Source organism: Arvicanthis niloticus, chromosome 10 (genome assembly GCF_011762505.2).
Source record: "Arvicanthis niloticus isolate mArvNil1 chromosome 10, mArvNil1.pat.X, whole genome shotgun sequence".
NCBI classification, from domain to species: Eukaryota; Metazoa; Chordata; class Mammalia; order Rodentia; family Muridae; genus Arvicanthis; species Arvicanthis niloticus.
Window position 1 is genome coordinate 65,410,953 of NC_047667.1, and position 27,600 is coordinate 65,438,552.

General features: G+C 45.1%; 1 protein-coding gene across 2 annotated transcripts in view; it reads left to right on the forward strand.

The window, feature by feature from the left end:
- Positions 1-27,600, forward strand: part of Kcnh1 (potassium voltage-gated channel subfamily H member 1) — a 305,856-nt gene that overhangs the window by 15,536 nt on the left and 262,720 nt on the right. For both annotated transcript variants that reach the window (XM_076941632.1, XM_034513126.2), the window contains exons 2-3: positions 10,865-10,988; positions 14,336-14,442. In XM_076941632.1, coding sequence (XP_076797747.1) covers positions 10,865-10,988; positions 14,336-14,442 — 231 coding nt within the window. The remainder of the gene's footprint in view (positions 1-10,864; positions 10,989-14,335; positions 14,443-27,600) is intronic.

Consider the following 27,600-nt stretch of genomic DNA (forward strand, 5'->3'; position numbering starts at 1 on the left):
CTTTCCACACGGAGCGTTGAGTTACCAGATGTGCACTGTGCAGTAGTTACTGTCCTTTAATGACCAGTGTTGGCAGGGAACAATGCACCCTTGCACACGGTGCATGTGGCTTTTATCTCTGTAATTACCCACACAAAGTCGCTTCTTTGTACCATTGCTTTAGTGAATTTCTCCTTTGTTATGTGTGGTAATTATGATGAAAAGCAATTTTCTAATAATTTCTTTTTAGAATGTCTCTGTGTTATGCTTTCTGGGCAAATGGTAGGTTTGGGAGGATTGTAACATTGTTACTGCTGCAGAAGACCAGGTTCAGGCCTCTCGGTTGGAGAAATTCCTTGTGATGAGGGTGGGAAGTCTTTTCAACTTTTGTAGACTGTTGATTTCTGTTAGTGACCTGGAGGGGAGCTGAGGGCTGAGGAAGGTTGAAATTAGGAACCCTCACTTTTAACCGTGAGCAGTCTTGTGACTGTAGACAGTCCCCGAGGAGGAGGGCATCATGAGAAAGCAGTACAATCCGGCTACTTTTCACAAAAGACCTAAAGACCCTGCAGACCCTCAGACGGGAATCATTGAACAAATCTTGCCAAGGCAGCCAGGCCGAGCCTGAGTATTTAACGAGGAATTCAGGGTGGACTCCATTAGTTCAGAGAGTGATCAGGGAGGCGGGTTTGGTCCTTGTGTAGGCAGGTGGCTGACAGGAAGTCCTTCTGTGTGCATGGTGCACACACAGGGAAATAGCTGTTTACACAGCATGTACATGTTAGACATTAACTGCGTCTAGAGATGACTAGAGATTGTCCTGTTTTAAGGGCCTTGTGCATCTGTCCAGTTTAATACTCTGGGGGAGGAGCCAGTTACATACAATTTGGTCTCTCTCTCTCTCTGTGTGTGTGTATGTGTGTGTGTGTGTGTGTGTGTGTGCATTTGCACAAACATATGTAAATACATGTAAATACAACTTGCTGACTCCAGTTTTGCAGTTGCAAAACGGATCTCTTTGCATTGGACAATCAGTAAGGGGGCTCATCCCTGGGAAAGGCCAATTCTCCTTCTCCCTGTAGTCAAAACTCACCTGTAGTTCTTTGTCTAGGGGTGTGACCTGAAAAATTTCCCCTTCCACGTTAGCAATGTCTGTTGACATTGCTATTGTTCCAGCCTTGTTTATGCAGACTTTTCTAGCAGAGACTTCCACGGCAGATTTCCTGGTGGTTGGGCTTTTACAATCTTTCCATCCCCACCACTCCTGAGATGTTTCCAGAGCCATAGATGAGGGAGCTATGTCATAGATGAGTTCATTGGCGCTGGGTTCAAGATCTATTTGTCTCTGCTTTGTGGTGGTTTTCTGTAGTGGACTCCATTTGCTTCAGAGAGAAGCTTCTTTGATGAGGGGTGGTCGCTGCACTTACCTGTGAGTATAGGGATATGATTTAGGATGTAGTTAGGATTTCTGCTTGTCTAGCAAAGTGGCAGCAGTAGATGCATGACCTCACTAGCCCCAGAAAGCCGGCTAGGTTTCTAGCACCAGGCATGATTTTCCTCTGGTTGAATGGACCTAAGAGCTATTGGCTGCCATGTCCACGTGTGTGCCACGTATTGCACCTTTGTGCATGGTTTTAAAGTAGTGAATTCCATTCTGACTTTTTTATACACATGAGTTTATTCTGATTCATCCGTTTCCCTATAATCTTACCCTCTTCTTGCTGAAATCTTTCCTTTCCACAAACAGCCCCCACTTCTGCTTGCATAATGCTTGTGGGCTCCATTATTTCCTTACCCCGCCTCCTCTCTTCTCTCCTTTTCATCGTCCCCCTTTCTACCTTTAAAACAGGCACACACACACACACACACACACACACACACACACGCTCACATATACACAGACATATATACACACATATACACATATGCAATGTATATACACACATACATACACATACACACATATACACAAACACACATACACACATATACACACATACACATGCATACATATTCATACACATATACACATATACACATATACACATATACACATACACACATATATATTCACATATACACATACACACATACACACATACACACTTATATATACACACATACATACACAAATACATAATACACATTCACATAAATATACACACATATGCACACATATACAGAGACATACATATAGACACATACATGCACACTCACATATAAATATACATATATACATATACACACGTATATACACATACACACATATACATACATACACACATACATACACCAACACCCACATACAGATGCACATACACACACATATGCATATACACATACACACACTCACCATTTAAATATAAAGTCAGCATTTGAGAGAAAGCATGCATTATTTGAATTTCTCCATCTGGGTTATTTAGCTTAACACAATGATCTCCAGTTTTGTACACATTTCTTTACCCCATCATCTGTCAATAGACAGCTAGGTTGGTTCCCTATCTTGGCTATTATGAATATGTGTAGGTCAGAGGACAGCTTACAGAAATTGCTTTTCTTCTTTTACTATGTAGTTCCTAGAGATCAAACTGATGTCAGGCTTGGCTGCAAGCATACTTACCCCCTGAGCCATGGTGCCTACCTTCAAAGCCATTTTGATTTGCATTTTGGTAGCATGGCTTTTATTCCTTAATTGTCTGTTGGTTTTTATCATTGAGAAGATTCCTTGGCTCCTTGTGTAGTGTCAGGACCTCTATTTGGCTAGCTGGCCCTCTGTTTTAGAGTCTCCAGTGCTGTAGCTGAACTTCTGAGGTGACTTCTCAGGGCTCTCCAGGTGGCAGAAGCAGAACTTTCTCAAAACCAGACCCTGAGATATAGGACTGATTTTGCCCCAATCAGTGGCTTACTGCAGAAGAAGCATGTGCTAGACGGAGTCCAGGGCAGAAGGATACTTAATGATGGAGACAAGGATGCAGATGCTGGAATTGCCAGGGTCATCTCAGTTGTCTCGAGAAATGACTTGACCATGTCGGCCCATGAAGCAGCAGCCTTGAGGTATATAAGGTGCTGTTCTTGTCCTTAAAGAAGCAGGGAAGCCTAAAGGACTCTTCACTGGTAGCAGAGGACAGAGAGACTCACCCTGCCCCTTGCTCTGCAGGTGTTTGTGGGGAGTCTCTCCAGTGAGGTCAGGCAGTACCAGAGTGACTACAGCGCTGACCCTGGCTAATGTGTCGGAGTACATTTTGCTTTCATGTCTTCTAGGCTTTCACTGAGAGGAGCTGCCTGCCACGTGAGGATCAGGGAACAGTGGCAGCGAGTCACTGTTAGAATAGACTGTAGAGCATGGTAGCTCCGTTTGTCGTCCCATAGTACCTTGACTTTGGGTTCTAGACCATGAGTTATTGTCTTTCTTCTAGGGACTGGTAGACTAGAGTGGAAGGGCCGAACACAAGTAGGCTGTGAGCACTACAGGGGTCGCTTAGCCCAAGTTCTGTGTTCATTCTGTCCACACAGAGGCAGAGGTAACTGTGGGGCCAAGATGCAGTGCAGAATCTACACAGATTGGGGCCTTCACAGAGGAATGGAGTCTTCATGGAGCAATGTCTTCACGTGCATGCGCCTGTGTGTGAATGTGTGAGTCTGTGTATGTCCGTATGTGAGCATGCGCAGAAAGACACACACATACACTCTCATACACACACAATCACACACGTGTACACACATACACACTCTCACACATGCATACACACACACACTCAATACACAGACACATATACACACTCACAACATGCATACATATACAAGCACACCCTTTCTCACACACATACTCTCTGACACACACACACACACACACACACACACACACACACACACACAGCCATGCACACATCCAGCAGAACTACACAGGAGTGTTGTATTGCAAGCTATGTTAGGTTGGTTCCTGTATGTTTGTGATGCTTAATTTTATGAGCCAACTTGACAGGGTCTTGAATTGTCCAGATATTGGGTATAAGGATATTTTTAAATGAACATAACAATTCTGTATTAATTTTTAAGATTATATTTTTTGTGCGAATGCCATTAGAATTTTGATGGGAATTGCATTGAATCTGCAGGTCACTTTGGATGATGTGGTTGTTTAAACAATATGAATTCTTCCAACCCATGAACCCTAGCTGTCTTGCTATTGATTTGTGTGGAAGGTGATGTCTTTTTGATGCTCTGTTCAAATAGTGGGCTGCTCTCCTGATGATGTTTTGCTTGGCTTCAAGTTTTGTCTCCATTTGCTGAGTTGACAAATAGGACACCCTAGAGTCACAAATAGTCACCTAAAGTCATGGCTTTGGGTATGATGAGAGCACCTGTGTTGTTACCTCCGAGCTGCCCTCTTATTTGGCGAATATGGCTGCCAAGAGGGCTGAAGAGCCCTTATCTGACTGAGTAGTGCTGCTGTCATTGAAGCTTGCCCACACTAGGATTTATCTTTGCTTTTCTTTTTTAGATTCTGACTTCCCAAGCTTGCCTGTTCTATGGCAGACAGGTGTCTAGACTCTCCTGAGTTACTCGGGGAAATGGATCTTTTTGGGTTCGAGTTAGACAGTCCTAGTTAGGTTTCTATTGTGATAAACACTGTACTGTCTGGAGTTATCACAGAGAAAGGAGCCCCCCTTGAGGCAATGCCTTCATGGGATCCAGTTGTAAGACATTTTCTCAGTTAGTGATCAAGGGGGGAGGGTACTGTGGGTGGTACCATTCCTAGGCTAGTAGTCTTGGGTTCTATAAGAAAGCAGGCTGAGCAAGCCAGGGGAAACAAGCCAGTAAGCAGCACCCCTCCATGACCTCTGCATCAGCTCAAGCCTCCAGATTCCTGCCCTGAGTGAGTTCCTGTCCTAATTTACTTTGGTGATGAACAGCAGTGTGGAAGTGTAAGCTGAATAAATTCTTTCCTCCCCAACTTGCTTCTTGGTCATGATGTTTTGTGTGTGTGTGTGTGTGTGTGTGTGTGTGTGTGTAAGAATACAAACTCTGACGAAGACAAACACCATGACCAAAAGTAGCTTGGGGAGAAAAGGATTAATTCTGCCTCTCAGGTTACAGCCCATAATTAAAGAGGAGTGGGGGCAGGAACCTGGAGGCAGGAACCTAGAGGCAGCAGAGGCCGTGGGCACTGCTTGCTGGCTTGCTACCACATCTTGTTCTTCTACCCTTTTTCTGCAACCTCGGACCTCCTTCTTAGGAACAGCACCGCCCACAGTAAATAATCATTAATCAAGAAAGTGCCCCACAGATTTGCTTACAGGCCAGTTGGATTGAGGCGTTTTCTCAGTTAAGGTTCCCCCTTCCTAGATATGTCTAGGTTTGTGTTGATTTGACCAACGTTAACCAGTTCACCAGCCACTTTTTCATTCTCTCCATGATCAGATTCACGTAGAAGCAAATGACACTTCACCCAAATGCGGGTCCTGTTTTCCTGTCTGTCAAGTCTCTAGATGATCAGGACCTGTTGGGACCAAGTTTATCCTTGATTAACTTGTGTTCTGTTTGCTTGGGTTAAACAGCACTCAGTCCCCGAGCCCCAACTTAGATACACCTCTCTTTTTCTCTCTGTCTCTTTGTCCTTTTCATAGTCTGTTGCCCCACCTGTGTTTTGTATACCCTTCTCTTCATTTCCCCATTCCCACAACTAGCCTTTCTACTCACCCACAGTATTTACCTGTCTCTTCTACCCTAGTTGACCCTCATCTTGGTCAGTCTGACACATAGGCCTTGTCTGTAGGACCCGCTATGATGACCATTCCCTTATATAAATCCATCAGCCATGGGGAAGACGGTGACTTCTGTGTAATCCCCAATTCCAGGAGAACTGAGGCAGGCTCAGGAGTATGTCACCCTGAATGGAATTAAACAGGCGGCCAGGGCACAACCCTTCCCTTCTTATCTCTTGTATGTCACCCCATCTGTCCCTTCTGTGAGTGTGTGGAGGTAGGAGGAACATTCTGGAAACACCACAGTATTCTAAGAAGAAATGATGGTTTTCAAGCAAGGCGGGAGACTAAGCATGGAGGAGGCAGATGGAGAAGCTATCCTCTGGGGAAGGAGCATCTCCCGCCCTCGTCCTGAGACTGCCTTGTGCCATAACATGAGAGCAGAGGTGGTCTGCTGAGTCACTCATATTTAGAGTTTCAGAGGCAGATCAATCACAGGATGGTTTAACTTTAGCACTCCTATAGCGTACAGGAGACCATGTGATATAATGATGAAAAGCGTGGGTTTTGAAGTCACATAGGCCTGATTTTCAGCTCCAACTTCACTTGGATTTAACTGTTTACTGGGTACCTGTTGCCTGAGTCCTCAGTTCTGCCTGGCCTCCCCTTGGGGGGCAGTGGGTAGAAGGCACAGAATCAATGACTCAGACTCTGGGATCACGTGAGAATGTGGCAGCAAGCTTGTTTATTAGTTCTCGGGAAGTGCCCTTTATACCCTCCACCCAAGTCCCATTGGCCCCGAGCAAGCATGCCCTCCAAGTTCCTGAGTGGTTGTCCTTGTCTGTGTCACCAGTCTCTAGACTGTCAGGCAGGCTTCAGTTTGGCCCTCATGTGGAGGCTGCCTCTGTGGCTGTGGCCCCACTCGCTATTTACTGACATTTATGTGGAAGCAGCCACCGCCCTGGTACAAGGCCTTTCTGTTCCCCTTAAAGGCATCTAGAGAGACTCAGTTTTTCCATGAACCAGAAGATAAAACTATGATGCTTCATCAGTAATATCCCTCCACGAAGGTTGTTAAAGGGTTAAAAAAAAATCACGTCTCACAGTAACATCTCACAGTAACAACGTCTCACAGTAACGCATGACTCAGAGCGAATATCAGTCAAGGACATCTGTCCTCAGTGGTATCAGAACACCATTGGTATAGGCTCCCTTCATTCTTAACGATGCGTGGCAAATCATGAGATTGTGTGAGCACGCCCTAACACACCGTTCTGGGCAGTGCTCTTCACCTTATTATTTACAGTTAGAATTAAAAAAGAATATGTGTGTTAGGAATGGTGGAAGCGGGAGAGGAAGTGATGTCATGATTGTTGGGAGCTTTGTGCTGGTATGAGAGCTTTCTTCCTTCCTCTCCAAGTCCTCTGGTGGAGAAGACTCTAGACCTTCTGCATGTGTGGTAAGGGTATGTGTGGGCGTGTGACTGTGGAGGGGCACCCGCTTCTTGGCAGTTACAGTCTCCTGCAGCATGTCTCAGTTACTGTCCTGCTGTTATGACAAAACACCACGACCAAGCCACTTCTAGATTATTTAACTGGGGACTTACAGTTTCAAAAGGTTAGTTCATAAACAACATGGCGGTAGCTGAGAACTCACATCTGAACAAGTTGGACAGAGAGAGAGAGACAGAGAGAGAGAGAGAGAGAGAGAGAGAGAGAGAGAGAGAGAGAGAGAAAGAGAGAGGGAGGGAACATGAGAATATTAAACTAGGGAGCTAGCCTAGTGTTGGCGTTTGAAACTTCAAACCCCACCCCCAGTGACACACTTCTTCTAACAAGGCCACACCTCCTAATCCTCCCCGAACAGCTTCACTAAACACCATATATATGAGCCTGTGGGGGCATTTCCATTCAAACCGGCACACAGGATTTTAGAGGAGAGGTGCATTTGGGCCCTTTAATTCTGTTTGCGTAGGTGTGTGGGTGTTCATGTATAGTGTGGGTGCTTTGTTGACTGCAGTGTATGCCAGGCTGTCTGATCCAGGGATTCTCCTGCCTCTGACCTCTCACCACCCATGTGCTGGGATTACAGACAAGCACTGCTGTACCCTGGGTTTTAGGGGTCTGAGCTCCAGTCATTTTGCCAGAACAGCAAGTGATTAATTTTATGAGCCACCTCCCCCGGCCTTTCTCTTTACTATTATTCTGACAGGGCCTTCTGAAGCTAAAGCTGGTCTTCAATGTGTTAATGGCCACGAGTGTTGAGCTCCCAATCCTCCTGCCTTGGCCTTCTAAGTGCAGGCTCACAGGTGCACACTGCCACAAAACAAAACTTCTGCCTTCTGTTTTGGGGACAGGGTCTTGCTGTATAGCCCTGGCTGTCCTTTTATGGCAATCTTTTGCTAGGCTGTCAGGCACATGTTACCTTCTTTCCTCCTTCTCTAGCTAGCTGCCACATGTCCATATGTCTTGGCAGTTCCTTATGTTCAGGGTCTATGTCTTACAGTCCCATTGCCCCACAATCTTGCCTTGTACTTGGTACTTAAAGGACATTTAAGAGGCACTTATGTAAGTGGGTGAGACAGAAGGAGGATCTGGTTGTAAGTGTTCATTAGAAACTAATCTTTGAAAATGGTAGGTATACACCTTCACTTAAAAATAGATCAAACTAGGGTCATCAGTATGGCTTGGTGGCTAAAAGTGCTTGTCATACAAGCCTGGTGGCCTGAGTTTGACCCCCCCAAAATCCATGTTAAGGTAGAAGGACCAAACAGACCCTATAACATTGTTTTCTGACCTCCAACCTCTTCTGCCCCATGGCATGAGTGCCCACACACATCATGCCCACACACATTATGCATACACACATCATGCCTATATACATCATGCTCATACATGCCATGCCAACACACACTATGCCTATGCACACACACACCAACACACACACATCACCACACACACCATGCTCACACACATCCCACACACATCATGCCACCTATGTCATGCACACACACAATCATGCACACACACATCATGCATATACACACATACCATGCACACACACACCATGCATATACACACATACCATGCACACACACACACACACACATCATGCACACAACAACAGTAATAATGGAATTAATAGAGATAACAATAAATACACCAAGCTGTTCTCAAGGAAGATGACTTTCCCTCTCTCTCCTCTGAATGGCCTTGGCTCAGCACGGCTCCTGTCTTCCTTGCCTTATGGTAAAACACCCTCTTTTTTTTCTTTTGTGAAATGTAATAATCTTTACAAACCTGCCAAGTCAAGAAATAAACTCATCCATGCGGGGCAGAGCGGAGCAGTCTGTCTGACTCCATGAAGACAGAAAGACTGGCCACCTACACTGTGAGTGATTTATGAACACTGTCCTAGGGACTGAGGATGCTCAGCTGGTAAAGTGCCTGCTGCATACACAAGGACCTTCATGTTGACCTACACCTCCCTGTGAATGGCTGTATGCAGTGCTGTGCGCCTGTATCTCCAGTACTGGGGTGGGCAGGAATGGGTGGATCCCCAGAGCTTATTGGCCGGCCAGCCCAGCAGAGTCAGTAAATTTCATGTTTAGTGAGAGATCATATTTCAAAAATCAGATGGAGGTCAGTCAAGGAATATACCTATCATCAAGCTCTACATGCACACCTACACAAATGCACACATACACACATGCACATATACACACATGTATATATACACACATGCACACACGCATGCATGCACACATGCACATATACACACATGCACATATACACACATGCACATATACACACATGCATATATGCATGCACGCACACATAAACACATGCACACATACACACATGTACACATATACACATGCACACATACACACATGTACATATACACACATGCACATATACACATATACACACATGCACACACACATAAACACATGCACACACACATGTACATATACACACATGCACACATGTATGCATGCACACATACACACGTGCATACACACAAATGCATGCATGTACACACATGCACACATACATGCATACACATGCACACATACATACACATATGCACATTAGTGCATACAGCCACACAAACAGGTACTTACATAATGCACTTGCTTTGTATTATTGATGTGCTTTCAGTGAGATGGAAAATTAGGATTTCACAGTGTTTTACAGGAACTCACTGATGTACACGTAAGTGTAGAAATGCTATTCCAGTACAAATTAACTTCCCAGTTAGAAAGGCCATTATTTCACTATGTGCACACACACATGATATGTATACTCTCCAGTTTATAACAGGGAAGAGTATGTATGTATTTCTTTAGGGGTGTAGTGATTGGAAATATGTGCAGGACAGAGCTAGGCTAAAATAATGGTCACATTGAAGACTCAGATTTTTATCTGCTCAGTTTAAATTACTGCGATTAAAAGGGGAGACTTGATTTCCTGAGAATAAGAGGTCTTGACAGCTTTTAATTTTCAAAATGCTAGAACCATGAGAACACTACTAAGCCAGTGTGACCCTGGTTCCTGAGTCAGAGGGAGGCTGGCTGCTGGTGTGCCCCTCTGTGGCTGCAAGATTTCAAAGTCTGAAGAAGCTCTGTGGTGAACCTCTAACTGCTCTCTGCAGCAGTCGCAGGACGAGGGTCTGGTCACTGTCCTCATGAGGTTTTCCCTTGTGTGTCCTGTGAGGCAATGTTCTATCCGCTCACTTCCTTTGCTTTCATAGCAAGGCCTTGTAGAATGACCAGGGCTAGTCAGGGTCAGAGAAGCCAATTTGTGTCTTTTGGCCAAGAGAATGATAAGGCTGAGGTACAGTTCAGAGCCTAGAGGAATCTGCTCTTGGCTTTTCTCTGCTTTGTATTACAGGTGTGCTTCCAGAGGATGAAAAATCAGGGCTTGATTGTCTCAGAGGAACTCACCACCCTCCCACTCCCCAGGTTCCTGGGTTGGTGGCTAAGCATGCTTCCTTTCCTAGGACACAGTGAGCTTGGTTAGAATTTTCAATTCCAAAGCTTGGTTTCCCTCTTCCTCCTGAGGACAGGGTTCTGTCTGAGAGACTGTACTCTAAGCACTGGGACTGTCAAAGTTATACATGTTGACTAATGTCTTGCCTTACGTGCTTTTTTTTCTTTCTTTCTTTCTTTGACATAGACACTAATTTTGTGTTGGGGAATGCCCAGATTGTGGACTGGCCCATCGTGTACAGCAATGATGGATTCTGCAAGCTGTCTGGCTACCACCGGGCGGAAGTGATGCAGAAGAGCAGCGCCTGCAGGTACGCCGAGTGCTCCTCTAGGAGTGCTCCTCTAGGAGTGCCGGAGTGGGAGGATTGCCCCAGTCTGACTCTTGGTGTCTTGTGAGTTTTTATGGCAACAAGTCCTATAGCGTGTGCATGTGCTGGCAAAACCAATGGAAATGCAGAACACAGTTCCTGCAGCTGACAGACCAGCAGTCAGTAAGCCGGGGAACGGAAAACAGAAAATCTGTATGATGTGAGCTCCAAAGTTTATGAAATCTAGGTAGAACTTAATGTCAGAGTTAGATTAAACATGTTAAAATTAAATAATTAAACCAAGACAGTCATGTAGCTCAGGTGGGCCTCAAACTTGCCAGGTAGCCAAAGATGACCCTGAGCTTCTGATGCACCTGCCTCAGATTCCCAAATGCTGAGATTACAGGTATATGCCAGCACGCCCCATTTATGCAGCTCTGGGATCTGAACCCAGGGCCTTGTGCATGTTAGGCAGGACCTCTACCAACTGAGTTATGTCCCAGTGTAAAATTTTAAAACGTTATGAACATTTTATAGAGAGTAATTACAAGATAGGGTCTCATTTATAGAGCCTCCCCTCAGCCAGAATTCTTCAGAGGCACAGCTGTGGAGGTTACCCCAGTACACTTGGGCCTGGGTGCTGGGCTGGTTGGACCCTACCAGGCATTCCTCTGCAGCCATGGCTGGACCTTGGCTCAGCACAGCCTCTGGATGTCCAGACCCCATCTTCTGTGGTGTGTGCGTGAAATGGAACTATCATCTAAATTAAGAAGCAAACGCATCGTGGACTGCGTAGGTGCACCACACTGCTGTGCACCACACTGCTGTGTGTCTCGTGTCAGATCGGCCTCATCACCAACCGCTGGCAAACAATGTTAAATGTTTGGACAACATTTGAATTTTGTTAAGCTCCAGGTTGTTGAGCCTGACAAGTGGACAATTCCAGACTTTTCTTACTGCTTACGGATTTAGAAATTGTGTTTCTAATGCACAGGAGTCTCTCGCATTCTCACCATGTGCTGTTTCCCACTGAATATCTTTCCGTCTCCATCTACAGATTCACAACCGTCAAGTCCCAAGACTTCACTTCATTTTTTGGCCTGACCAGAGCAAGCATTTCCTCCCTTTTCTTATTGGCTCTACTCATCTCTAGGACAACAGATACATCCCCTTGATGAGTTTGCCATCTTCTCTTTTATACAATTCTAAGCAACTGATTCAGCTGTAACTCCTGAACTCTCCCATCCCATCTGTGCCAGCTGGATTCCTGATAGCTTGAGCCTTCTGTTTTCCTTATTTCATGCATTGCAGATGTTTGCATTCTAATATCCAGGTAAAGGTAATGTTCACCTCCAAGCTACAGCTTGGAGAAGTCCATGAGCCTAATGCGAATGGGTATAACCCTATACTCCACCTGTGGGGACTCAGATGTGGAGTCTCTGTTTGCCTGTAAGGAGGCTGCAGCTGTGGGTGCCAGCACTTTCCTCAAATGAAGGCCGCTGGTGTAAAAAATGACTCAGCAAGAGAGAAAAAGAGAGAGAGAGAGGAGACAAGTCATCTTGTTCCCAGGCTGGGATGATTTAGTCTTGATCTATTCTTCTTTATAGAGATATTTCCAAGCACCATTTTCTGTTTTCCTGGTTCTAGGTTTTAAGTACAGCCTCAAAGCCAAGTGCTGAGTGAGCTCTACAAGGACATCCACACAGTCAGTCACACTGCCCAGTAGCCAGAGGAACATAAAATGAGAAAATGATTTTAGAAAATTAGCAACTGGGATGCTTTCCTTACAAAGCTCCAGAACTGGGAAGCCTGGAGTGAGCCCTCTACTCTCTTCCAGCAGCCAGCCTGTATAATGCTTGACTGGATGTTTGGTCTAAGTCAGGAATTGCATTTGATAGTACATTTTTTTTTTTTTTGAGGTTCATTTCTTCTAAAAGCCTATGATTCTATGAGTCAAGTTTTTAAGGAAAAGCTAGAATAAATTCAGTGTTTAGCATTAGCTGATGGGAAATGCATGGTTTGGAGGACACACCCTCGGTTTCCATGGCTCGTGGGCAGAATCAATAGTGCTCTTGTTGCCTGAAGGCCTGGGGTCTGCAAGGGGTGTTTGCTGGGTCCTGGGTGGTATTAGAGAGCATGGCTTGTGTCCATCTCCTCCTGCACTTTGTTAGTGTCCCGTGCCCTGGTTCATCCTCCTTAGCTGAGGGTTTATTTTGCTCCTGGAAGGATTAGACTCAATCCAGAGCTCTGGGTCCTCTTTGTGGGATGGTTCTGGCCTCTTCTCTGCCTCTGCTGGGAAGCAAAGTGCCCTGACTCTCCTGAGATTTTTCTCTGATCTTTTACATCCTGTGTATTTACTTCCTTAGGCTGCCTTTTTCCAAAATTGAGCAGCAGGAAGATGTATTATTAAAGGCTATAGGACTTGATTCTCTGTCTTTTAGACTGAGTGCTGTTGGTTTTCGGGAGGCAGGAAAAAGCTGTGCAGACAGCAGCAGAACCTGCCCTTCCTTAGCTGCCGCCTCGTGCTGGAGCATCCAGGTGTATCCCCTCTCTTGTTTTGTATTTTTTTCTCTCTCCTTCTCTCTCTCCCTCTTTTTTTCTCTCTCCTTCCTTCTCCCTTCCTCTGGTTCAGATTTAGCCAGTCATCTTTCTCAGAAGACTCCGGAGTTGTGTTCTGTTTCTAAGATATAATCTGACTTTATTTCTCCCTGGCTTAAGACCCTCCCATGCCCTCCAGTTGGTTACAGGCTAAGATGTCATTTACCTTCGTGGCAGAGATTGCTAGTCTCTTCTGATATCTTTGTGTTATCTATTGTAACATTTCCCTTCCCTGTCTGGAGTTCAGTCACATGGGGCTGATGCATACCCAGGTTTTGCAATGACCTCTGACCTTTGTCAGTGGCACAGGGACTTGCCCGACATGCACTCTTCCTTCCCTGCTTCTCCAGCTCTGAGGTCTTATTTGTCTTTGCTTCCCAGAAGCCAAGCAGAGTGCCGGCCTTGGCGTACTGTGGCACTCCTTCTTCTAGATCTACCGATTTCTCATGTGTGTCAGTGATTAGGGGCTTCGTCTTTAGGGGAAGAAATGGGAAAACGGAGGCTTTTAAAAAATGAAAAACAGTTAAATCAATGAGTCTTCTTAAATTCAATTTATGTTTTCATTGTGTGCTCATGTAGGTTTATATGTGCATGTGTTCGTGTGTGTCCACATATGAGTGTATGTGTATTCATGTATGTGCATGTATTCACGTGTGTATGGGTGTCCAGTGCTGGGTGTGGAACATATTTAATATACGCTGGTAGACGAGTACACACTTGATTTGCTTATGAGGTTTCTGGTTGACTTTCAGTTTTATGTATGGAGAGCTGACCGACAAGGACACGGTCGAAAAGGTTCGCCAGACCTTTGAGAACTACGAGATGAATTCCTTTGAAATTCTGATGTACAAGAAGAACAGTGAGTATCTGAGACTCAGAGCCGGCTTTCATGTGCATAGAGGGTGAGGTGTTGCCTCCACCTCTGTGGCTATTTGGTTTGTCTTCTTTCCCCTCGTCCAGTTACTGGAAGCCATTGTGTGTTACTAACCAATTAAGACTTTTATCTGTTTTTCTCTCAAGAGGTAGTGGTTTTCCTCTTGGTTCATTTATGAATTGCTCCTGGAAGGCACCAGGGGAGAGGGAGAGAAGCCCTGTCCTTTTTGGCTTTGGCTCTACCCCCCATAGCTCCTAGCACAGTGAGAGACTCCTACAGGTGCCCAGCTAAGAGTCTGTGAGTAAGATTCTCATGATGACCCAAGGAAACAGTATTATTAACTACATGGCATCATGTATTCGCATTGGTCTTGGCCACAATTACTTCCACTAGGCACACAATGAAGCCCATAGCCATGCCCAAGTATAGACCTTGTCTTTCTGTTAGGTGGCTTCCTGCTGAACAGAGGGAAGCTGTCCTAAGAAGTGAGAAAGGCAGAGTACATGGTCACAATAAGATTCCTCCATTTGTTGGGGTCAGGGATGGTTGTGTTACAGTTCAAACCTAGAGCTTCCAGTGTGCTGGATAGGCGTTCTGTCAACTAAGCTGCATCTTCAGGCCCCTGGTTCTGTTTTAAAAAATGACTTTGCTTATTAATAATTCTGTTCTTTGATTGAAGAAGACACCTGATGTTAACATCTGGTCTGTCTCCATACCCATGTACACCTGCACTCATGCATGCACATGATGTAAACACACACACACACACACACACACACATGCATATCACACACACAGCCAATGAAGAATATTGCTTTTTTTTAAAAAGTAGGATTGATTGAAAGGTTGTTGGTTTAACATTTCTGGAGCGGCCCAGATGCGGCATGAGGGTGTGTGCCTGTTGGGTGGTGTCCTGGGCTCAGTGATTGACAGTTTGCTCAGGAAAGCATGTACTGAGTTCATCTCAAGAAGCTAGAACTCCAAGGGGACTGTTCCCGTCTGGCTGGAAAGCCAAGGCGACTGTTTGCTTGGTGGTTGGTGGTTATACAGGTGTTGACTTGAGAGCTGCTCTCTGGCCAGGAGCAAGTTCCACAGCACCGTTTCTGTAGTTTATTGCCGGAACGGGTGCTCAACCCTGGCTCATCAGTAGGTCTGCTATCCACCCCACTCATAGCTATAGGAGAAATGAAGTGAAGGGCTGTGAGGAGCTCTTTGCTGTTGCCTCACTAGGGTGGTATACAGCTCCAAGCCACAGCTCTGACCAGGAGCACGCCCACAGCAGCCTTCTCATAGAGAAGGCATGCATTGCACATATGCCCTGAGCTAATAGAGTAAGGTCTGGTTTCCCACACCAGAGCCTTCATGTACCAAACAGTGTGATTTGCCCCTATGGCATGGAACACTAATTGGTAGGTGTATCACCTAAAGAATGCCTTGCTTTTGTGTTTTGCTTCAGAGTTTTAAAGCGTCATTAGACTATGCACCCAGCTTGCCCAAATTCAACTACACTTTTGGGACAAAAGGGAGAGAGAAAGTAGTTAAATTGCTAAGTGATTTCACTTTTCGTTTCTTCCAGTGGGCACTGGCCCCAGAGAGAGTAGAGATGAAAGTGGGGACCCCCTGCTCTCTGAGGCTGAGGCCCTGTATGGTGAGTCTCTCACCAGCAAGTGATTCATGTATCAGGAGATTTGAGCTTTAGGAAGGCAGGAGTTTTCCATGAAAGCTGACTGGTTTAGCTGGTTGCCTACTACAGGATCCACATCTCTCCCCACCCCAGAGGTTGTGGTAGGGATATACCTCCAGCCATGGAGGAACAGGTGACATTGACAGTCTCTGAAGTAGCACTCTGATGATGGCTCTACTGTGAGGCTGTTGTAGCAGCTCTGATGGAACAGCTCTTCCCTGTGCCACATCTGATTTTCTCTTCTAGCCTTTAGCAGATAAACTTGACACAGGTCTGCACTGTTTTAAAATGGTTGGTTCTCTCAGCCTCCCAAGTGGCCATGGATTTAATTCAAATTCTTCACCCCACATCATATGGTGCTAGGGCCTTATGCCCAGTGTTTGTTCCCTGGCCATTCCTTCTAGTTGAAATATGAGCACACAGTGTGGTTATGGCGTGCATTTGCGCAGGCTATACTCTGCATGGGGACCAGGGGTGACCAGCGTGTGCTTTGCTTGCACAGCTCTCTGTGCACTGACTTTGTATCTGTGCTGGAAAGGGACATTTCTTATTTGCACCAAGCCATCAGTGGGCCAACAGAGCTGTGTATGGGGCCAACAGAGCTGTTCACAGGGACCAACAGAACCGTGTACAGGGCCAGCAGAGCCATGTGCAGGGTCAGCAGACCCGTGGCCAGGCTAATCTCACACAAAACACACAAGGCACAGACTGGGGATTCAATAGCAGTAATGCTGATTTCCACCTAGAAACCTGACTTCTACCTCCCAACCGCTTCCTGCTTCCAAATTTTACCCTCTCCTTTAGGTTTGGTTTGTTGAGTCTGGGAATTATATAGTTTTTTGTTTGTTTGTTTGTTTGTTTGTTTGTTGTTTTGTTTGTTTGTTGTTTGGATTCTATACTTATTTCAATTGCTTTTTATTGCCAACTCTATCAGGCACTGGCTTGCTGCAAGGACAAAAGGACAGATGCCAAGTCTGTCTGTACAGCATCCACAGTATAGCCATAGGTGGGTCTCTTAACCCTGATTCAGGAGGTCTGGGAAGGAACTCTTGCTAACAGCCCTGAAGGGTAGATTCGAGTTAGGCAAGGAACACAGCTGGTGCAATGCAGGCAGAGCGGGCAGCGGAGGAGAGAGCTCCCTGGGGGCTTAAGAGACACAGCAATGCTTCTCCGACTTTTGCCTGTGCAGGAACTCACCTGTGACTAGAAAGGTGTATGTCTGTGCATTGAGTCTGGGGAAGGTGTGAAGCTTGTTGTCAGCTGTTGTTTGTATGACTGGGTCACACAGTACTTACTCAGTAGCCAGGATCAGAAGAAGCTCAGGAAGACTAACTTCCACACCTGTGAGGTGTGTCTTTCATAGCTGTATTCCTAGTACCTGTTGCAGAACCTCACACAGCGTAAGGTGCTCCCCCAAAACTCATGGGATGGCAGCACATGACTGTAACCCCAGCACTTAGGATTACTTCAAGTCTAAGGCCAGCCTGGTCTGCCTCATGACTTCTAGCTTGGTCAGGGTCTTATGAGGCAGCCCCTCTCCCTCCACACTGCTCTTGCTAATTTGGCCTTGTGAGGTCCCATCTGAATGGCCCATTACTCTTTGCTTACAGAATTCTATGGCTTCTGAGCCTAAAGGCCCAAACATTTGCATGATCTCTCCTCAGACTAGATGCAAAGGTTTGTCAGTTTTTAGTACCAGTTTCCTGTATTAGTTTTTTACCTGTTGCTATGATCACACACCTGACCAGAAGATATTGAAGGGAAGAAAGGTTTATTCTGGCTTACAGTTTGAGAGTACCCAGTCTGTCACAGAAGGGAAGGCATGGTGGTACGTGGCTCCATGGTGGGTGATGTAGGAATGCAAAGCAGCTGGTCATACTTTGTCTGCTGCCAGAGAGCAGCGTGAAAGAGTTTCATAATTCCTCTACTGCTGGGTGGTTTGAATGTGGAATGTCCCTCACAGGCTCACAGGTTGGAACACTTGGTTCCCAGCTGGTGGAGCTCTTGGGAAGGTTCTGGAACCTTTGGGAGGTGGAACCTTGATATAGGAAGTGGTGGGTGTTGAGGTTTTATGGCCTCACCCCACTTCCTCTTTCTTTTCTGCTTGCTGACTGCCAGCCCAGTGTATCTGCTGCTGTGCCTCCCCTGCCATGATACACTGTGTGTGTCCTTTTAGACACTGTGAGCCCAAATCAGTTCTTCTTCTTTAAGTTGTTACTGTCGAAGTGTTTTGTCTCAGCAACAGGAAGAAAACTAACACACTGGGTGTTTATGCAGCTCTCAGCTTTTCTTACTGACCACAGCACTGAGCCAGGTGTGCTGATGGTCTCCTTATTCCCAGCACTCAGGAGGATTGAATTTGAGGCTAGCCTGAGCTCCATATTGAGACCCTGTCTTACAAAATCAAAACCAAACCAAACCAAACCAAAACCTAGGAAAACAACCCAAAACTAAGCTGCAGGGAATGAATGTCAGTGGGTGGCTATTCTGTTAACTCTGTTTCCTAGAGGTTGACAGTCGCTGGGTCAAAGACACTTTCCTGAGGCATTTGCTAGGTGGTGGCTTTCTACCATGCAGGCGATCTGCAGAGTGTGAGTGGCTGACTTACTGCACCTCATGAGATGGAGTCCTCTAATACTCTGATGCCCAAACTGTCAGACTGCACACAATAAAAGTTTTTGTCTATTAAGTGTTTAGCACCAGTGAGATTGAATTGTTTTCTTCCTATCTATTTAAAATCAGTTTTTAACATTATGTATGTTCAGACTCTAGGTCTCTCTATTCTATTTCTTACTAATAATTTTCTTCCTGGTATTTATAAGCCTTTTTATGTTTTTGAACATGTATGTGTGCACATGTGTGTGCATGGTTGCTTGTATAATGTGTATGGGTGTACATGTGTGTGCATGCAGGTCCACGCAGAGGCCAGAGGTTGATAATAGATGCCTTTCCTTGATCCCCACTTTGGTTTGCTGAGATCGTCTCCCACAGAAATAGGTGCTCACAGATGCTGGGCTCTGGGGATCTCCCATCTCTGTCTCATGAGCTTTATGTGGGTTCCTGGATCTGGACTCCAATCCTCATACTCACCCGGTGAGCTCCTTACCCATTGAGCCATCCATCCTCAGCTGTTTTGACAAGCTCCACAGACTGCTGTGACTTTTGTGTTTAGTCCCACTCTTCAGTGAGTTCTTATGGTGATCTTCTAATCAAAGGCACCAGCTTCCAATCCAGTCTTTTGGGGTGAGTAGCTAAAGGCTTCAGTGGTGTGATTTGGGGGTTTCATATGTTAGGAGATGGGTTATTTGGACACCTTCTGTCTGTTGGTTGGTTTGAAAGCCTGGTATTCTTAGATTCCCATTTGTGTATTTTATCGTGTTCCTGCATATACTCAGGAGGCTGTGTGGTTTTCCTGCAACAATAACAATTATGCTGAATGAGCCAATTCAGCAAATGTTTATGTGCTTACTCTTAAGCTGGCCTATTAGTTCTCTTCATTTTTCTAAACAAGAAAATCAAGAAACCTTACCTCTGAGTAGAAGCCATGCAACTCTGTCCAGGGTGTCACCCTCTCTTCTGACCCCCACACAGTGTGTGACTCCATGGTTTGAGGGTGGCTGGTGGCTGCATCTCTGGGAGCTTGAAGCAGCTGTACAGTTAAGAGATGCCCAGGGAATTGTGTCCTGCAGCACTGCTGCTAGCCAGTGCTTGCAGAAGGAGCTGCTGGCCAGGTAGCTATTGACTGCGGGCAGCTTAGCCCTGGCCATAGTGGAGCTGACACACCTGTGTGAGAAATGTCTCCCGTTCTTAGGAGCAGTCCAGTGTGGAGAAAAATCTAATAGGTAAAACTGTTATACTTTCCCATTTTCCAAATGGCTCATCTTTTCTTTATTCTCCAAAAAGTTGCTGATGTGTTATGAATATCAATCTTAAATCAAACACACACTGAGAACTATTGTTGAAAGAGTTAAAAAAAATTTAAACCTTCCACAGATGGAGCCAAGAGTGCAGATCAGCTTGTTCTGTGCTCTGGGTCCTAGGAAACTAGCTATCCACAAGACAAAATAAATAAGATAAGAGTTCAGAGCTGGGAGTTCAAGACAGCGTGACCAAGCGCTATGGGTACCAGGAACTAAAAACTGACCATAAGATAGATATAGGGTTTGAGCTGAGAGTTCAAGTTAGCGTGCCTGTGCACCCTGGATACCAGGAACTTGGCTGACCACAAGATAGATGGCTGATTACATATAGGCTCTTAGAAAATAGCCTGTTCCTTGTACTCTGTCACAAACTGAATAATGGGCTGGGACTTTCCACAGGTGCTCTCCAATAGCCCTCCCTTACTCTCCCTGGGTTGTGGTTCCCCCCTGAGTTGTGGTTTTGGGCTTTAAATTCTCTCTGTCTCCAAAGCCCCAGGGTCAGACCCCACTGGCCCTGCATGGGTCATGGATTTTGACCTCAGTATACTGATTAAAATATGCCTCTTGCTGATTATATCAAGTTCAGTGTCTTACAGTTAATGGGTGGCCATGAATTCCTGAGGCTTGGGTGAGGTCCTCCATTTGTGGGGGCCTTACATTGCCATTATTAAAATTATTATTATTATTTTAATATCTCTTGAGCACATAGAATTTTATTGTGTTAGAAGATAGTTTCTTTTAATTATGGCTTACTTTCCCTTTTCCTTGTTTTAATTGGATATTTTATTTATTTATAATACAGATGTCATCCCCTTTCCCTATTTCACCTCTCTAGAACCCCTATCCTATACCCCCTCTTCCTTTATGCTTTTATACCATTTTGATTATGAAAGACCCCCGAGAGGGGAGAAGTCTCGGGATATCACAGCTACCCAATAACTCACAAGACACCGATCTTAATGCAATCAGCAAGAGGTTTATTTCGGGATCAGCCAGCTGAGGTCAAGACTCATAACCCATGCAGGGGCAGAGGAGTGTTGACTCCAAGTGCAGAATATGAGGGGTATTTAAAGGAAAAAACCCACAAAACCAGGGGTGTTAGGGGGAAACCAAGGAAGAATATCATAAAAATAGTGGAAAGTCCCAACCCAGTATTCAGTCAGTCATGTGGGGAACACCCTGTACATGCTTTTCTCAGGAATTTAATCTTGCTTTCTACTCTGTGGTTAGCCAGTTCTTAGAACCTAGAGCTCGTGAACCGGCTGACCTGCATTCTTGGTTCTGCCTCTTTAGGGTCAGCTAAGTTCCTGGAACATAGCCATTTATCTGCTAGGGGTCTTAGGCTCCATTCTACCGGCTAGGGGTCTCAAAAAGTTTCTATTCCTTTCAAACATACTTACAAAGTTGCCCTCTGACTTCTACATACATCCTGTGGCACACAGTTGCCCACATACACGTACATTCACATACATAATAAAGTGAAATTGCAAAAGGAACAAACCTATATAACTCTAGATTCACATTTAGTTCTTACAATTACATGCATGTATTAAGGTCAGTTCTAGGTTGAGGGTCTAGCAATACAATAGATGCAAATAGTCCCGGAACAAGCAATACAATAAACACAAATAGTCAAAGAAAAAGCAAAACATCGAACCCAAGTATTTTTCATATTTAGGGACTTAAAAAATCACCAACAACATATACAATTGAAAACAATTTAGAGACAGGGTCTCACTATGTAACTCCAGAGGGGACTGAATCTCTGTAGACCAGGCTGACCTCAAATTTACAGAGATCTGCCTACTTCTGTCTCCAGAGTGCTAGGTTTAAGGGTATGCTCCACTACTTCTGGCAGATGGGATTTTTTTTTTTTTTATGTCAGTGTTTTTCTTCATGTTTCTGACTTTTATAGAAAGACTAGGGAACTCATTTCCTTACCCAAGTAGTAAAAGCACTCTCAATTTCCTGTTCTGCCATCCAAATAGCTGTGTTGAAATATTCTTTAGAATATTAAGCAATTTGAAATATATTTTTATATATTATGTGAGGTGAGCATTTAAACTTATTTTATCCATTGCTCATTCAGTTGTCATAGTATTTGTATTAGTCAGGGTTCTGTAGAGTCACAGAACTTATGGGTAGTCTCTATATAGTAAGGGAATGTGTTGGTGACTTACAGTCTGTATTCCAACTCCCTAACAATGGTCAGCAGCAGCTGTGAATGGAAGTCCAAGGATCTAGCAGTTTCTCAGTCCCACAAGGCAAGCAGGCAAAGAAGAGTGAGCCTTCCTTCTTCCAATGTCCTTATGTAGGTCTCCAGCAGAAGGTGTGGTCCAGATTAAAGGTGTGTACCAACACACCTGGATCTGGGACTTGCCGTAGTCTCCAGGGATTAGAGACGAAGTACTACCTTGCCTGGGCCTAAGCTTTTCATAGTCACTATGCCTCAAGATCAGAATCACAGGTGAGCCTTCTAATTCTGGATTGTAGTTCATTCCAGATATAGACAAGTTGACAACCAGGAATAGCCACCACAGTATTGTTTATTAAATAGTTTACTTCTTTCTGATTTGAAATCCTCTTTTCTTCTTTTGTTGGTGTGTGTACTTGCTTGTGTGTGCACTTGCTTGTGTGTGCACTTGCTTGTGTGTGCACTTGCTTGTGTGTGCACTTGCATGTGCGTGAGTATGAATTCATGTGTGTTCTTGTCTGTGTGTGTATCTGTGTTCACATGTGTGAGTGTGAATGCAGGTGTATATGCACGTGTGTGGAGTCCAGAGGACAATCTCAGTGTTTGTTCGTAGGAGTCATCAGCTTGTATTGTGAGACAGGTCTCTCATTGGCCTAGAGCTTTCTGAGCAGGCTCCTGTCTCTGCTTCCCCAGTGCTCAGATTACATGTGTGACCCAATATGGCCAACTTCTTTATATGGGTTATGGAGACTGAACTCAGAGGCTCACACTTGTATAGGTTTGTCATCTGAGCTGTCTCTGAAGCCCTGCCCGTTTCTTTACACAACAAACCCTCACATCTATGTGTTTATTTTTGTCATCTTGTGCTTCTTAGCACATTTGCTGTGTGAGTTGGATGCAGAACCTTTCACTCAAGGTTTGCATACTTAACGACAGGGTTAGAGTTACAGTTGCTATTCCACCTCAGGTGTAAACTGAGGTGTAAACTCTAGCTTGTTAGAGCCTGGCTCATTGCAAGTACTCAGTAAAGGATGACCTTCCTTTCCTTTCCCTTCCCTTCCCTTCCCTTCCCTTCCCTTCCCTTCCCTCCCCTCCCCTCCCCTCCCTTCCCTCCCCTTCCTCTCCCTTTCTTTCCCTTTCTCTTCCTTCTTCCTCCCCTCCCCTGCCCCTTCACTGCCTTTCCCCTCTCTCTCCCCTGCCTTTCTCTTCCTCTCTCCTCCCCTTCCCTTCCTTTTTTTCTTGCCTGCCTGCCTGCCTGCCTTCCTTCCTTCCTTCCTTCCTTCCTTCCTTCCTTCCTCCCACTCTTCCTCCTTCTCTTCTTCCTCTTCCCCCTCCTTGTCCTCTTCTTCCTCTTCTTCTTCCTCTTCCTCCATCTCCTTCTCTTTCTTCTTTTCTTTTTTTGAGACAGGGTTTTCTGTAAGCCCTGGATGTCCTGGAACTCACTATATAGACATGTAGACTAGGCTGGCCTCAAACTCAGAGATCTGCTTGCCCCTGCCTCCCAAGTCCTGGGATTAAAGGCATGTGCTACCACCAGCCCACGATGATGATGTTTTCATAATTGTTTGTCTTGCAAACAGTCCTGCCGATGCTTAATTATTATAGTGGGTAGTCCTTGTCATTGTCTCCCTCCCCCAAGGCCATGCTTACACCTTTATTTTTCTGTTTGAGTCAAATTCCAATTTATTAAGCTCTCAGGAAAAGCATGCAAAGCCCCCACCGTGGTGATTCTGACTGAAATTGCATTGTATTTATACAGTAAGCAGGAGGTCTAACATCTTACTGAGCTGTACTATCTCATCTGCGAACACTGTCACTCTCCAAATATTTAGGTTTTGTTTTATGCTCTTTAATTATGTGGAGGGCTAGGCGTTGGTTTTTCTAGCTCTCCCCTTGCTATGGTTATGATACACCCTCTCCCCTCAGAACAGGGTGAGTTTCCTCAAATACTCTGAGATATATTTTCTTTTAAGTCACTCAAACCTCCCCGGGAATTTCAACTGTTAGAAGAAAAATTGAAAAGGAAGAAGGAAAGGGAAATGGCAGCTTTAAACACCATGTCTTACATGTGTTTATTTTGACTTAATCTTAGGGCAGTCATCCCTGTTTTAAAGTGGGTAATTGCTGTGCAGAGGAGCTAAGTTGCTATGACCAGGGTCATGGTAAAGAGAGAAAGGGCTTAACCCTGGGCCTTGGGAGGCCACACCCCGAGGCTGTCTTCCATTTCTATATTTAACATTCATCTTAGTGAAGGTTAGCCCCAGACCCAACAGTCTGTTCCTGCAGAGGCTACTGTTCCTAAGTCCCGTTTCTAGGCCCCGCATGATGTAGTTCTTCCCAGGAGCCACTCCGATTGGCTTGGTCTGTTCTGCTGCTGTTGAATGTGATCTGATGCACAGAGGTCAGGTTGTATAGCATACCCAGGAGGCCCAAAAAGCATGATGGAGGTCCAGATGTTTCTCATACATCCCAGCAGCAGCAGCACTATCAGATTCTGCCTTCCTGGGCTTACACATCTGTCTTCCTTAGCATAGGAACAAGACATCAAATGTTTGCTTGTCTCTGCACTGATATGCACTGGCTTGAATCATGGTAGAGTAGTCCTGCTGCAGTTCTGGGCTCTGAGACCTCTGCAGTCCATCTGATCTGGTTTCTGCCAGCAGGAAAATCAGCCCAAAAGCCAAAGGGTTCCTGACTCTCCTTAGGACCTCCAGAGAGAGAGAAGTGAGACTGGATGGTGGGGCTCCAGGCTCTAGAAGGTTCGCTTGCATTTGAAGCAACTCTTTCTTTCATCTGCTGAGAGCCAGTGTTGCACTAGAGGAAAATGCTTCACTGTGAGGAAGGAAGGACAGGGTTGGAATCTCTGGTCTGTGCTGGCAGAATCTGGTTATTTCTGGAACATTTCCAGACTTGAAAAGTTGATCCGTTCCACTTGCTTTCTTAGTGATAGTTTGGGATGAAGGCAGTCCCCAGTGTCTTGGAAGACACCGCCCTAGAACTGATGTCTTTGAAGCTCAGTCATCTGTCCTAGAGTATCCAGCCTGCCATCTTGCTGCACAGCTCAGTGATGACTACCTGGTATACAACATACCACTGGGATGGGCATACTTGGTAGTAACATAGGGAAAGTAGGTTGAGACTCCTATCTATACACTGGGCTATATCTATTTAAGAAAGAAGTCCCCAGTTGTTATGGTTTAGGGGGTTGGGGAGGGAAGTTCCCTGTCCATCATCAGAACCAACTGAGATATAGGAATCCAGATGTAGAAATGAAAATGTCGCTACTATGACTGAGAAAGCGGATTCTGGAAGTGCAGATTGTATCTGTGGGAAAGGTTTCAGCTATGCAGTGGTACACAGGCTTATCCACCCATCACAGGTAGCACCAGAGAATCATAGGCCTCTCCTCCCACCAGCCATCGCCCTATCCTTTTGAAGACCCCCAAACTCGGGAGACCTTTCCTCAAGTCTCAGGAAATCACGACCACCCAAAAACCACAAGAAACCATACCTGGATGCAATCAGCAGAGGTTTATTGGGGAGTTGGCTAGCCAAGGTCAAAACTGCTTGTCCACGCAGGAACAGAATTTTGACAAAAAGCCAGCAAGCTGAGGGTTGTTTTTTTTATTTTATTTTATTTTATTTTATTTATTTTTTTTAATAGCATGGGGTGGGTAAAGGAAGGAATTTTCGTGCGGTTACACATGATTGGTTGCATTTTTGTGCGGTTACACGTGATTAGTTGTTTTACAAATTTTGAACATAACACTGGGAAAACCTCAAAGGGGGAGGGGGTAACCAAGAACAGTGGAACATTTCAGAGGTACTCACCCTAAATAATTAGAGTCATGTGAAAATCACTCTGCACACTCATTCCTCTCAAAAATGTAGTTCTACCATGTCATTACCAACTATTTCAGGTTAACTATTTTCACTACTTCCAGCTATAGCCCCACCTAGATGGCTTGCAACTTTCTCTGTGGTCAGAAATGTGTCTTCCTGCCTCTTGGGCTTTTCCCACCCACAGGTGGGGTCTACTCCCTGAGGCTTGAGGAATGTAATCCAGTAAGTGTCCTCTGATTCAGGGATAATGTCCTCCACCTGGAATGTGTCCGGGGTAGTGAAAATCTGACATTCAGTTCCACTTTCTGGAACTTACATTCTTTTGCTCAGGTCTAGGGTAAAGAAAAAGCCTATATATCTATATCTATATCTATATCTATATCTATATCTATATCTATCTTTATAATTTTTCACTCTACACTTTCTGTTCCTCCTACCATTTATAAAGCGGAGAGCAGAATGGAGAAGACTCAGTGTCTTCTAAATTACCAATCTACAAGGAAAGGCCTTGGGGTTACATGACAGAAATCCCTCCAGGGGAAGCTGCACACCAGGAAATGGCGGCTTCTGCCTCCTTACCAGTCCTGGGGATCACCTTGGAATGAACTCCAAGGGAATGTGAACTTTTGATGCCAGCTCTCTAGGCAGACACGGGGCAATCAGAGTGATGTGTATTTATTTAATCAGGGGCATTTGTTTCTAGAATGACAGCTGGGTGGAGAGGGGCACACGGCTTACACAGCTGGCTTTGTTGAAATGTGAGGAATTCATGGTGAGCTTGCACTGTGGAAAAGTGGCAAAGGCTCCCCAACATGATGGATGTGGGGCTCTCAAGATCTCAGTCATGGGTTTCATAAACATTGGCAGTTGGATAGATGGTGCAACCCTACTGAATGTGCTGGAGACAGGGGCCCAGCTGGTTTAGCAGTACAGATGAGGCTCGGAGGACCAGACTGAAGCCTGCAGGAAGCTGGGCTAGGAGGATGGAGAGGGGAGGCTCCTAGTCTCCACATAGGTATGGCTCCTCCCATCTGGTATGACATTAGCTTGATAAAGTAGTCCTGATTTCCATTTGAAAAAAGCATGGAGTTTTCTTTGGAGGAAAAGAAGTGTTTGTCTTATGTTGCCAACTAGAATATGGCCAGGTGTGGCTTGGTGCTGTCTTGCTGGCCTCAATACAGAAGAGTTCGTATCCCAAGGGTTCTGCAAAGACCCCTGAAGATCCTGTTACAAAAAGCTTTTAAAAACAGAGGAGATACTTCCAAGGTCCTATTTTGTTGTGATTTTGAAATACTATTCTTTTTGTACTATGAATTTCTTTCAAAATGTAATTTTCTTAGGGTGGCATTATAATCTATCAGCTTTCTCAGAGCACTCGGAATCTGGCAGCTAAAATTATGCGAAGGGGAAGCTGAACATTCACCATGGATATGTATTTCAGTAACCAAGATGTAAGAAGGACATATTTTCATTTGCTCGTTTTCTGAGTGCTTATACATGTT